Source organism: Stegastes partitus, unplaced genomic scaffold, assembly GCF_000690725.1.
Source record: "Stegastes partitus isolate 25-593 unplaced genomic scaffold, Stegastes_partitus-1.0.2 Scaffold1496, whole genome shotgun sequence".
Classification (NCBI taxonomy): Eukaryota; Metazoa; Chordata; class Actinopteri; family Pomacentridae; genus Stegastes; species Stegastes partitus.
Genome location: NW_007579227.1, coordinates 21,512 through 34,341, shown reverse-complemented (window position 1 = coordinate 34,341; position 12,830 = coordinate 21,512). Strand labels below are relative to the sequence as shown.

At 40.2% G+C, this 12,830-nt stretch overlaps 2 protein-coding genes across 3 annotated transcripts in view; both read left to right on the top strand.

Annotated features, from left to right (window-relative positions):
- Positions 1–1,011, top strand: part of nin (ninein (GSK3B interacting protein)) — a 31,883-nt gene extending 30,872 nt beyond the window's left edge. For both annotated transcript variants that reach the window (XM_008300078.1, XM_008300077.1), the window contains one exon: positions 81–1,011. In XM_008300078.1, the coding sequence (XP_008298300.1) occupies positions 81–296 (216 nt within the window). In that variant the 3' untranslated portion in view covers positions 297–1,011. The remainder of the gene's footprint in view (positions 1–80) is intronic.
- Positions 1,012–2,730: 1,719 nt separating this feature from the next.
- On the top strand, positions 2,731–12,754 carry sav1 (salvador family WW domain containing protein 1). Its single transcript, XM_008300076.1, has 5 exons — positions 2,731–3,052; positions 4,997–5,524; positions 8,960–9,230; positions 10,485–10,640; positions 11,748–12,754. Exons 1-5 carry the CDS (start codon positions 2,959–2,961, stop codon positions 11,959–11,961), a joined length of 1,263 nt encoding a protein of 420 aa, XP_008298298.1. The 5' UTR covers positions 2,731–2,958; the 3' UTR covers positions 11,962–12,754.
- The last annotated feature ends 76 nt before the right edge of the window (positions 12,755–12,830 follow it).

Below are 12,830 nucleotides of genomic sequence, written 5' to 3'. Positions count from 1 at the left end.
TCCTGTACTAACCTACATCAAATGAGTATAATCATGACATTACCAAAGCCTTAATCGTCTCCTTTCTCTGACTGTTCCAGCTGCACAAGAACGGCAAAGCAGACGTGCTGATCAAAGACCTGTACGTGGAGAACGGCCAGCTGCTGCAGGCCCTGGAGATAACCGAGCAGCGGCAGAAGATCGCCGAGAAGAAGAACTACCTGCTGGAGGAGAAGATCTCCAGCCTGAACAAGATCGTGCGTGAGCTGAACCCGGCTCCTCTTCCGTCGCTGCCTTACCACTACAAATGCCCCTAATGTGTCCCCTGAAACACTCAGAGGGTCAGCCATACATTGCACTGTTTATGTACTGAAGACTTATTATGTTGTACTGCTTGGAACTTTTGTGCCAACAGATCGAGCCAAATGCACAAGAACTGGCAGGTTTGAAATATATGCAGTATTTGTACATTTTATTCTAAGAAATAATGAGTTGATATTGCGCTGCACCTATGAAGAACCAAATGTGAGGTCAGACTGTAAAGAAGACCTGCTATTTTACAGTAATTTATACATTTTTTAAATGTTTTTCAGTGTTACTAGTAAGTGAGTAAACATTTTACCGTCTGTGTCGAAGAGAAAAGCTGTACTGAAGTGTACTTTTAGATAAGTGTTCTTTTGTGTCTGTGTTGTCCAACAGATTCTCTGTGTGTCTTTCGCTCCTCAAGCCTTTATGTAAAGATGAAACTGAAACCTGTCTGTCGGCGGTAAAATCATGTCAACACAAAAGTCAAATAATCTGGTGACCTTTCCAGAGGTTTTATCGAACACTACCTGAAGACTCTGAAGCGTCTGTCACGTGGCAATATTTAACTTTAACATGTGATCTGTTGCAATATGTGAAGCTGCATTTGCGCCATTATGAATGTTTTTTAAGTTCAAATGAAGGAGCTTGTCTTGCTGCAGAATGAGCACTAATGATGAAACAGGGTGATGTTTGTGTTGCAGGTGTCAATAAAATGCATTGATGGTGTTTGGTGGTTCATCGATCTGTAAATGTCAATGGAATAAGAGGATGAAAGAGAGCTGAGTGGGTTATAAAAATGTTACACATAGAAACATACGCACAGCATATTAAGTTGTAAGGGTTCTAAATCAGTTAAAACAATTACAACAATACAAAAGCATAATGTGTATATACCCAATAACGAAGCTAACATTTCTATTTTATGCGACTTTATACTCTAATATTGTGTTTTTTACTGAGTTGTTATTTTTCACCATATGACATACATGTACACTATGATAAGAAATATTACACCAGCATTACGTAAAACTATTAAAATTAGCTCCAGCTCGACCGTCTACACCATTAAAATTCTCCTCACTTGTATATTATTGAATCACAATGATCCTCTGATATATTTATACTGATATTGGCCATTCTGCAAAGTGTGGACATGTTTAAATAAGGTCTTTTATTTGACACTTGGTGTTTTTGTTGTTGTTTTTCGGGGCATTATTTAGGTTTTTTGTCTATTGGATCCAGATATAATAACATATACTTAATGCAATGACCTGGAGGTCCAAAGTGCAAATGTTGAATCACATTTGCTGGTTCATTAGTCAATTTGTAGCATTGAAATTTGAGGATGCAAGATATTAATTTCTCCTCAAATACGGGCAGATTCTGCATTTCAGAGGTAAATATTGCACTTTTGACAACAATACATTTTCTACAGGCTTAGTTACGACTTATTTTTACATAAATATATACATATAATGAATGTGACAGCAACATTATATAAAACATTCACCTTACATTTACATTATTGAATGAAATAATATATTTGTAATTAAACAGGGCCCATGCTTTTACCTTCTGAGCTCCTTATAGGTGCAATAGAGGTTACTTCTTAGTCTGTGCATGCTTCTGTTGAATGATGTTTTATACAAAGAATACTGATGATTCTCTTTATGTGTCATCCTCGACCTTGTGTCATGTACATGCTAAATGATAAATCCACTTTTTAAAAATTATTTTATTCATTATTTTCATTATTTATTTTTAGTAGAGGTGACCCGGTATGGATTTTTCAGGGCCAATACTGATTTATAGTAATCAATTAGACTGATTACACAGATTTAAATATATATATCACTGACTTAAATATATATATATACATACAGAATACAAGTGTTTACTAATGTTTTACATGTGTTTAATTAAAAGAAACCTCTCAATGTTAATCCTTTAGTGTTGACAGAGTATTACTCACAATGTTGAATATTGGATCCAATACTCAGTTTATTTTTTTTAGGCCACCATTGTAAATGACAGTCTTGATCTTAACTGTTTTTACCTGATTAAATAAAACTTAAATGTTAAATATCAATCAACCAATCAATCAATCAACCAATCAATTAATTCTGCAGTGGGTGGAAATTTAAATACATGTTAATATGTGTGTCATTTGGATTTTTATTTATTTATTTATTTATTTATTTTACTGGATTATTAAGACTTTTTGTCCATTTAATCCAAATATAGTGACCTGAATTTAATGCGATGAGTTAAAACAGATTTTTTTTTTTTTTACCGGAAGTGCAAAAATTGCATCTCATATAATCAGTTTAGAGTCCAAACACATACATGTAAGTCATGTTTATGTCAGTGGAAGGCTCTGCGGCTCAGATGTCAACATTATTCGTGTCGGTGCTCCTCTCTCCTCCTGCAGAGGGCGGTTTATCAGCTGAGGAGGACGGACTGGACGCTGCTTATTCCCGGTGAGGAGCAGCGGCGGAGCGGACAGACGCTCCCAGAGTTAGCTCGGCGGGCTAACTGCTGCTAGCTCCCCCCTGAACGCTAAAAAAATGTTGACTTTCCGCGCCGCGCTAGCTGACCGGGACGGTTGCAGAGTCGAAGGATCGTGCCATGACTTCCCAGCGCCGTGTTGTTGATGTCTCCGAGCCTTGAGTTATGCTCTCACGAAAGAAAAGCAAGAACGAAGCGTCGAAACCAGCCGAGGTACACGGGAAATATGTGAAGAAGGAAACGTCGCCGCTCCTCAGAAGTAAGCGCAACAAGTTAGCCTGCTAGCTCGGGCTAGCATCGGTTTAGCCCGCAGGTTAAAGTTAATAAGCGTCAACCCGGAGCCAACTAACATTAACCAACAGGCTGAAGAGAATATTTGGGAATGTTTTCGTCCATGAATGTGACTCACAAGCTTGTAAACAGCTGTTTATTGTAAACAAACAGGCTGCTAACTGGGTCGTTCACTGCTAGCTTAAATGCTCAGCAACTTGCTACATGAACGTCAGCTGCGTAAAGTTGTGAGAAAACGGTTACAGCTCTTAATTTGTGGTAAATAAACTAAAACACTCAATTAAATTTAAGTTTAACTTTGTAAGAAAACTTTTAGCTTCATGTTGTGTGAATTATTTGCCGATAAGTCAGAGTTGGTGCCAGTTAGCCTGCATTCGTCCATCGGTCAAAGTGAAAGAGTTGTTGTGATGTTAAACAGACTGTTAGTTTCCTTTAACTGACATTTAATCTGTGTGATGCAATCAAGAGTTTTACCTTTAACTACTGGGGTCCTACAGAAGAAGTGTAATTAATACTTACTTAATTATACTATGTTGTACAAATAGGACATTAAAAATAGGAGCAGATGAACTAAAACACACAAAGTTAAAGTACTTATAATTCAGACACAGCGGCTCCTGTCAGTGTAATAATGTGGTTTATTATTGTGTTATTGTTGGTGCGTTTCATGTAGTTGTTGCAAATGCAGCTAATTGTAACAACTTCATTACTATTTGATTTGCTGTATTTACACTAGATAACACCACTGGGCTGCAACTAACAATTCTTTTCACTGTCGGTTAATCCCTTGATTTTTTTTATTTATTTTTTTTTTAGATTCATCGATTTGTTGTTTGTTGGGTTGAATGATATTGGGGGAAAAACTGATGTTGTGATGATTTGTGTTTCTGGGCCATTTTTTATGCTTGGAAAAAAATACAGGAATATTCGTCATATGACTTGAATCACTCTTTTAGGAAAGAATGAATAACTCCAGAATGATTGGAGTGATTTATAATAAAGAAAAAACTAATTTAATGGAAGACATTTTGAACTTTTCTCATTTTCAAAATAGCTTTTTGCTTTGGAATGTATTCAGGTTTGGCTTTGCACTCTTCATACGGAGCTTTGTAGTGCTGGTTTAATTAATCAAACGTTAGTTGTTTTGCCTTCGTGTGATGGCCGTAATTGCTGGAATCAAGAGATTTTTCACTTATTTTTCTTAAAAGAATCACATAAAAAAGGTTAATGAAAAGTCAGAACGGTTGCCAATTAATCTAATAGTTGACCAGTAATTAGTAAATTAGTTCAAGGTAGCAGCTCTGAAAAACAACAAATCATATTTTATGATAATCTTTTTGTATTTGAGTCATCGCATCTAAAATAAATACACTTTTAGAAGTTTCCGCTCAACTGTCTCTGATTTGCCTGAAATTTTTATAGCATAAAATATGAATGTTTGAAAAGATATTTGTGGAGGTTTAGATTTATGTGTTAAATACTTTTTGACATTTTTTTATTGCCCATTGACCCACTTTTTGCACATTTTAAAAACATTGAAATTTAGTGTCTATGTTATCATGATAATATTTAAAGAAGTGGTAAAGATAAAAGCCTGAAGTTTTCTGTTATTCCTCATCACATAATTAATTCAGAGTTTGACAAATAGATCAAATTTTGAGAACAATTTTGAAACTCCAGATCAGTGTTTCATTTGGATTATACTATCTTGCAGTATTTTGTTTCTATCGTACGGCTTGTCAACCCTTATTAGATATTTTTCTGTCTGTAGCTTACGTACCTTTAGCTGTGGTGGAGTAAAAATATGCCAAGTATGTGTGCTTCCAGTTGTAAGTGTAGTACTTGAGCTGGTGTTGGGTTATTGTGTTGACTATTTCTAACATTTGCGTTCTCTCTGTTCACCTGGTTGCAGATCTGATGCCCTCATTCATCCGTCATGGACCCACTATTCCCAGACGAACAGAGGTCCCTCTGCCAGATATGGGGCCCTCTTCCTACCCCGTGCCACCCAACCGGGAGCCCGTTGGGTCCCGTAACAAGAGCGTCCTCCGGGCCCCCGTACAGAGGCCTCCTCATGAGGTGGCCCGCCGAGAGAGCCACCGCATGTCCGCACCTCCATACCTGCCTCGCAGTCTGGGAGACCTGTCCCACGAGTACGGAGGCTCATCACAGTCCTTCCTCACAGACGTGAGCCCCATGTCTGAGAATGGAGACGCTGCTCGCTATTATTACCCCTCTGAACCTTATTATGACAACCAGCAACACCAGCAGCGGCAGCAGCAGCAGCAGCAGCAGCAGCAGCAACAACAGCAGCAACAGCAGCCCAGGAGAGTCCCAGAGCGCTTTCCTGAGGACTATAGATACTATGAGCACAATGAACACAACTTCCAAAGACTTCCCCGACAACACACGCCCCCAGCTCCAAGCAGACCCCCGTCAGGTAAACAAGACATGTGCTTTACTTCTCATCTTTTCCAGTATAAGTTTCAACTCATGAGAATAGTAAAGCAGGAAAACACACAGCATGCATTCTGTTTTTGTGGTTTAACAAGCCGAGCAGTCAGTTTGAAAGATGAATGAAGTCACACCAGAAAGTCTGCAACATTTCCCACTTATCTTATGAGGAATTCTTTTGCGTAAACCTCGCCAACTTTACTGAGAAAACTTTGCAGTTCAAATATAGTCGCTGCACTAATGTATGATTGCGGTTTTGAGTGTTGCGAATTGGGTTTGGACCACACATCGGCCACTGTGAAAGGAATGCAAGCCACTGGCTGTCAAGCTGAAAAGAGCAATTTTATTCCAGTTTTCCTGAGGAATTCAATATTTTTATCTCCCTGCTCGACAATATACACACCAGCGTGATGCAAGTGTGTAATTTCCTTCAGATTAAATGTGTAGGGGGTCACAGGAATTTTCCAGCCCTCCCCGAACGACAGAGAAGCTTTTATTTTTGTGGCTGACTTGTTGAAGTCATGTATACGGTTTAGTGTTATGTCAGGCCCGCCTATCGCATATCATGGAGCCTTGTTTGGAGTGAAGTCGAACAATCATTAGAGGCTCCACATTTTTCACCTCTGTTTGCTGAATCTTTCTGCTGGCAAACCAGTAATTTGCAGACCGCCCCCCAGTCAGATGTCTGAGCCTCAAACTGCTCACTGCTATGAATCATCCACGTACGTATGTGCTGCTCTCTTTATAATTACGTTTCACACTTTATGCTGTTCAGTCAGAGTCGTTTCAGAGGAGTCATCCGTGTAATTTTGGCAAATTCCTTCTGTTATTATCAGCTTATGTTTGTACTGTAAACATGTAGTTTGTTCAAGAACAGAAAAAAAACTAAACTGCTTGAAAGTACCTGTACTGTATTTCTAGGCCTCCTTATGTTTATAATTTTTTTTGTGAAAATCAGTTTAAAATATGGATGAATTTATGCCTAAACTGAAGTTTTAGCAGTTGTTTTCTTGTTGTTGATCGCATATAATCACATGATCAGCAGCTTATTGACCTTCTCCCCTCATTATCCCGTCACGCTTTATTACCGGATGTATCATATGTTCGGCCCTGTAATTAGCTGTGTCACCATCATTTATTTTTATGCACATTTTGATGTATCAAAAGTTCATAGAAATGGAAGAATTTAAAAAAATTTTGCTGATTTTGCAAAAAAGTTTCACATTTCACATAAAAAAAAATGTGTCAGCGCACTTGATGGGTAACGGAAACGTAGAGTCGTGAACACTTCACTCACATGACTGCTCAGCTGTTTCTTTTTTGTTTTCTAATACCAGGTGACATGAAAGCATAATTACAACTTTTCTACATTTTTCATTTGTAAATGTTTAGTTTGTTTCTTCTTCTTCTTCTTTATGGGTTTTTAGTAGTTGGCTAACAGCTGCAACTACATACTTGTCTCTCCTGCCTTTAGTAGACTTTTTATGATAGTATGCATACATTTGGGACATACTATTTCATCATAACGTGCCTCAAACTTTGACAGTCTGCGTGTGAAATGAGATTTCGTTTGTACGCTACAAAATCTGACCAGATGTAGTCGGACATCTGGGTATTTATGGCGTCGTGCATTGAGGCATACTAAATCTTTTTCTAACATGTAGTGGGGTAATATGGATACTGGAACGTACCTCTGGTTTTGCCTACAGCTTCTGTTTATTACAGCCATGCATAACAAAGCCTATCTGTCTTTGTGACATGTCAAAAGTTCGCTTGACAGATATGGAAACACAACCATTGACTGGCGACCTGTCCGGGTTGTACTAACTCTCTCTACCAATGTCACGTGTCATCTGGAATTGGCTTCGATTTCACCTTTCAAATCTGTAAAGAGTACTGTGGGTACGGCTGATGGTATGGTGCTGTATCTTTAGTCATCTGTGTTCAAAATAAACACCCATGTTGTCATCTTTCAGCAGAAAACCTTTTGGATTCGGATAAAAAAAAAAAAACTAATTGGAACTAATACAATCTAAGAGCTATACATGTGTATAGTTGTGAACAAAAGTTTACATCTACATACACTCATATCAGGACAGCATTGAGTTTCCAATGACTTCTTTAGCTCATAATTTTCTGTGTTGAAGTCATTGAAACACATGCGTCTTTGTCACAGAAAAACAGTCATGTATTTTGAGCCTTTTGTAGATTTAATAAAGGTTTTCTGGAACGATTACATCATCAAAAATATACAAACAGCAATGCTAAGATTTGGTTAAATGTCTCTTGGCCATTTTCACCTCAGCTAGACGCTTTTGGTAGCCGTCCACAAGGTATTTATGTCTGTGTGTACCTATATATACACACACACACACAAAGCATAGAACTTGCTTGTTGTTTGTCATTCATGTTTTTGTGTGTATCAGATGTGTTGTCGTGAAGTTGCCCACTCTGTGTGTTTAGTACACACACCACATGACGAGGTGTAAATCTGGACTTTTCCCAACTGTATCCAGCGAAATTCCTGTGATGCACCGATCGAGCTTTAGGTCTTCAGTGAGTATTTTCCAGGAGAAAAGGGCAGAGATGATGATGATGATGATGAGGTGGAGGAGGAAGAGGAGTGCATTTCTGCGGAGCACTCGCACATTCCTTCCCTTCACTCAGCAGCTGGCAAAGAGCTCCAGCTCTGTTGCTGTCACTCTCGTGCAGAATTTATCAGATTGTAGCCGCCATTTTGCTGAGATAGTTGCATTTTCTGCACGTTCTCTCGTGTTTTCAAACTTTTCTCGGTCCCTGCCGGCTCATTGGTTTTTTTTAAACCTCCTCACTCAGCCCAAGTCGTCCACACAGCTGTTGGCTCGGCATTCCTCGCTGACGTGATTCACCAATAAAAGTACAGGACCCGTTGAATGAACCCACTCTGCTGTCTGCTCTTACAGAGTTTGGGAGTTCAGCGGTTTGTTCTGTGCAGTGAAAGCGCCTGTGTGTATGCCTGGCCATGCAGAGATGGCTGCCTTCCTGTCCAAAAGTAACAACACTCCCATTTCCTACCATTCATCAGACAATGTCGGTCAGAATAAGATGCTCCGTCACAACAGAGTTAAAGGGATTATAGGAGCCTGTCCAGGACCGCAGCGTTACTTAATGCTGCATCAGTCATGCTTTAAGTAGTGATTCATTGCATTCCTCTCTTATCCTGCTGTATGTTCAGTTGCCACATCACAATGACCTTTTAAACGCTGGACATTCCTCTGCTTTAAGTGACATTTTCCCACACATGCTGTTTTTAAGAAATTTCTCCAAATATTTCTCCATTCCCAGAGGAGCTGTTAGCTGGCAGCTGCTCTTCTGTATGTTTGGTCAGACATCTCTCCCTCCGCCTGGAGCTTTCTAAAAAAGAAATGTTTGTTTTCCTCAGGCATAGGTCGAATACAGGCCAAGTCTCTGGGGAACCTCTCCAGTCTGACGGGAGAGGACCTCCCCCTTCCGGCCGGTTGGACCGTCGACTGGACCATCCGTGGCAGGAAGTACTACATCGACCACAACACCAACACTACACACTGGAGCCACCCTCTGGAGAGGGAAGGGCTCCCTCCAGGCTGGGAGAAGGTGGAGTCCGCTGAGTTCGGGGTCTACTACGTGGATCACATCAACAAGAGGGCGCAGTACCGCCACCCGTGTGCTCCGAGGTACGTCGTCGGGCTGTTTTGTACACCTTGGTGCATGTTCTGACCGCAGGTGTCGCCCCTGCTGATGTTTTTAAGGCCTGCTTTGGCAACTGGTACCTGTGAGTAACCGTTACAAGCTGCCAGGTGGTGCTTGATGCTGATTGGTTAAGCTTAGAGAAGACAACAAGCTGTTCTTCTGGCCTCTTGATGTCTTCTTCTAGTAGAAACATCACCATTAGTTGCATAAAACTGGCCATATGGGGGCAAACATACCAAACAGCAATGCAGCAACTATCTGGGTCACCATCTAGTAATAGGGATTAATTTAGCTGAATATATAAATTAAATGTTGTATATGTGTATAGTGTGTGACAGCAGGGAGCCTGTTATTCATAACTGTGTTACTTCATTAATAATTAATACTTTACCTGAATGTGTACAATCATGTTGCACTCTGACGCTCTCCTCTCGTTACCAAGTGATCGATTAGTTTACATTAATCAGTTTGTCTCCTGCAACTCCGTCTGCGGTTCTTCTGTTTTTTCAGTAGGAACTATTTGTCGCTTTTATGCACTCGAAATAGGTGCAGTTGTCGCAAAATGATCACATCGAATCAACTCATGAGTTATGAGGAAACTTGCTGAGTGGGCCGATTGAGAGACAGACCCTTTAAACATCTGCACCACCTCAACTTAGTTAATTAATTTTAGGCTCCTTTCCACATAGGAAAGGTTCCTGTTAGTGCGACAAGTGGACGATGTTGAATTTTGGAAACCCCTAACCCTTTGCAAAACCATGGTTAGGTGTAGAGAAAACTCAAAATGTGCTTCTGTGCAGCAAAACACAATTTCAGTGCCATACATTGTATTTTAAATAAAAGGTAACTGACATTTTCTGGTTTTCAAAACGACAGAAAGACATGGAATCAACATGTACAACATTTTACAAGTGCCCAGAGTTGTTATTAAAACTGGAAAAAATGTGAGCTCCACATGCTAAATATAGGCTGTTTACATTTTTACAGTCTCTATAAACTTGGTGTTTTTCTAACTTCTCTGCACATCAGCTCTAGAAAGATATTTCACCATGCTGAGTGGATCTTCCAACAACTTGCTCCTCTGTATTCTGTTTTTATGCCGTGCTGCATTTATTTTATTGATCAAATTAGTTATTTGTCCTCTCGAGCTCCCTAATTCGTTTCCTATCAGCTCTGAGTAAACACAGCCAGTCACGTACAACAATCTCTTAATATTCGTCTCGTTCGTCCTGCTGCAGCGTGCCTCGCTACGACCAGCCGCCTCCACTACCGCCTCCTGTGACTTATCAGCCTCGACCTGCAGAGAGGAACCAGCCGGTGCTCGTACCAGCAAACCCGTATCACACCGCCGAGATCCCCGACTGGCTGCAGGTGTACGCCCGGGCGCCACTCAAGTGAGTAGTGTGCCTGAAAGACTCGCATGTTTGTCGGGTTGGTGCAAAAATCATTCATAAGGAGTTTTATTAAAGCAGAGAAAGAATATAAATGGTTATTTAAAAGTATTTATTAGCTGACTTCAGCACCTCATCAAGGTAGAGGTACTTTAGTTGTTCATTCATCTGGCTTGGGATACTTCTTTGTAACAGCTGCAATCAATTATTAAATATTTATTTTCCAAAATGTCATGATGTTAAAGCCCAAATAATTTCTTTCCCATTTAAAGTCATTTTATCTACAAACTAGTTGCTTATTTGTATGTTTTAAGGCATATTTTTGTTACCATATTAGCCATAATAACCTCCTGAACCCCAAGCAGTTTCTGAGCTTCACATTTCTACTCACTGTGGGCTCATTTTTCACCACAATATAAAGTCCTGTACATCTATAGAAACAGCACAACCGTGACTAGAAGTAGAGAAAAGTCCAAAACGTTTTCTGTGCAGTGAGACAATTATAATGCCATTAATTATTTTTATAAAGAGAGAAGAAATACTCTGATTTGAAGACACTTCAACATCTACGATATTTGCCCACAGACACACTGAAAACATACATGGTGACTCTGCATGCTGTAGACATTTTCTGGTCTGTTTCCATCTGTTCTGTGTAAACACAGTCTGCAGTTCAGTTGAAAACTCCCTGATTTTTTTTTGTCATGTGACTGTTGATGGTTTCCTTATAGCACCGAGGAAGGCAGAGTGTTTTGGTTGTTATTGTCAGGATCTGGTAAAAACAGTATATTCTTGGCGAACCTCAAATAAAATCATTTCAGGCTAAGATTTGGTGAAGTTTCCCAACTGAACGGTACTGATGATTAATTCAAGGACAGAAGATTCAAAATCTGACAAAGGTCTCTGTTTCACAGTTTCTGCTTCTGATCATTTGTGTAATTTCTGAGATTTTTGTGAAGGCAAAAGGTCAGAGAATTAAAATGTGTTGCATGTCAACTGAAATGTTTATTGTGGTCGTGGTGTGTGTGCCTTCGTGTGCTCATGAGCTCCACACACCATTAAAACAGCCCACGTTTTTAAAGTCCAATCCGCCTGTTTCCTGTCCGTCAGGTACGACCACATCCTGAAGTGGGAGCTGTTCCAGCTGGCCGACCTGGACACGTATCAGGGCATGCTGAAGCTGCTCTTCATGAAGGAGCTGGAGCACATCGTCAAATCGTACGAGGCGTACCGGCAGGCGCTGCTGTCTGAGGTGGAGGCCCGCAAGCAGCGGCAGCAGTGGTACGCCCAGCAGCCCAACAAGAACTTCATAGGGAACATGTGATGTGTGTCGCCGCCACTCCTCTCTGAGGTTTCCACAGTTTGGGAGCGGTCGGAGCTCCCTTTGAAATCGTGATCGACTCCTAATTGCCTCTTTACCAAACACATCTGTGCCTTCGCTTGATCCAAATATATCAGCCAGGAAGTCAAGACACACTTTAACGGGGGGCCCCGTCCTCCCCATGTGACGCTCAACTTATGAATGACTGAATTAAACACTAGAATGAAGAAGCAGGAGGCTGCTCACGGTGCCTGTTACAGCCACCGGCCGGAGAACGCTTTGAATTCACGTTTTTTTTTAAAGACTGAGAGGCAACGAGTCTGAAAAAAAAAAAACCTGCTCCGGATATTTGTTGAAAAACATCCTGAGATTTGTGCCTTTTAATAAAATAAAATGCAGCAATTTTATAACGTCTGCTCATATCATGTAAACACACCAGCTACAGTTGTTCCTGTGGGAGAAGGCGACGGGCAGCTTCTTCTCACCTGGAACGTTTTCCTTTGCTTTGTTTCCCTCATAAACTGAAACCAGCCTGTGTTACATTAAACTGTGTGCATTGTTCTTTTTTTTTTTTTTATGTCATACTGTGTACTTTATACGACAATCCACCAAAACCTGAACGGGTTTTTAATTCTTGATGTGAAACGCGTCTTTATTTAAAGGCCTTTGACGGGTGAAGCGTCACGTTGGATGCAGTGGTTTGAGCAGCTCTGTAAGTCAGGAATATTCTTATGTTTGTGTGTTTAATGAAACATAAATAAGCTACTGGAGCATTAAGTTAGCCAGACAAGTACAATTCAGCCTCCGTGTTTCATTCTTTATCTGATTTTCACAGACTGACGTGTGTCTTCTACGACTTAATGGAAAAGCAG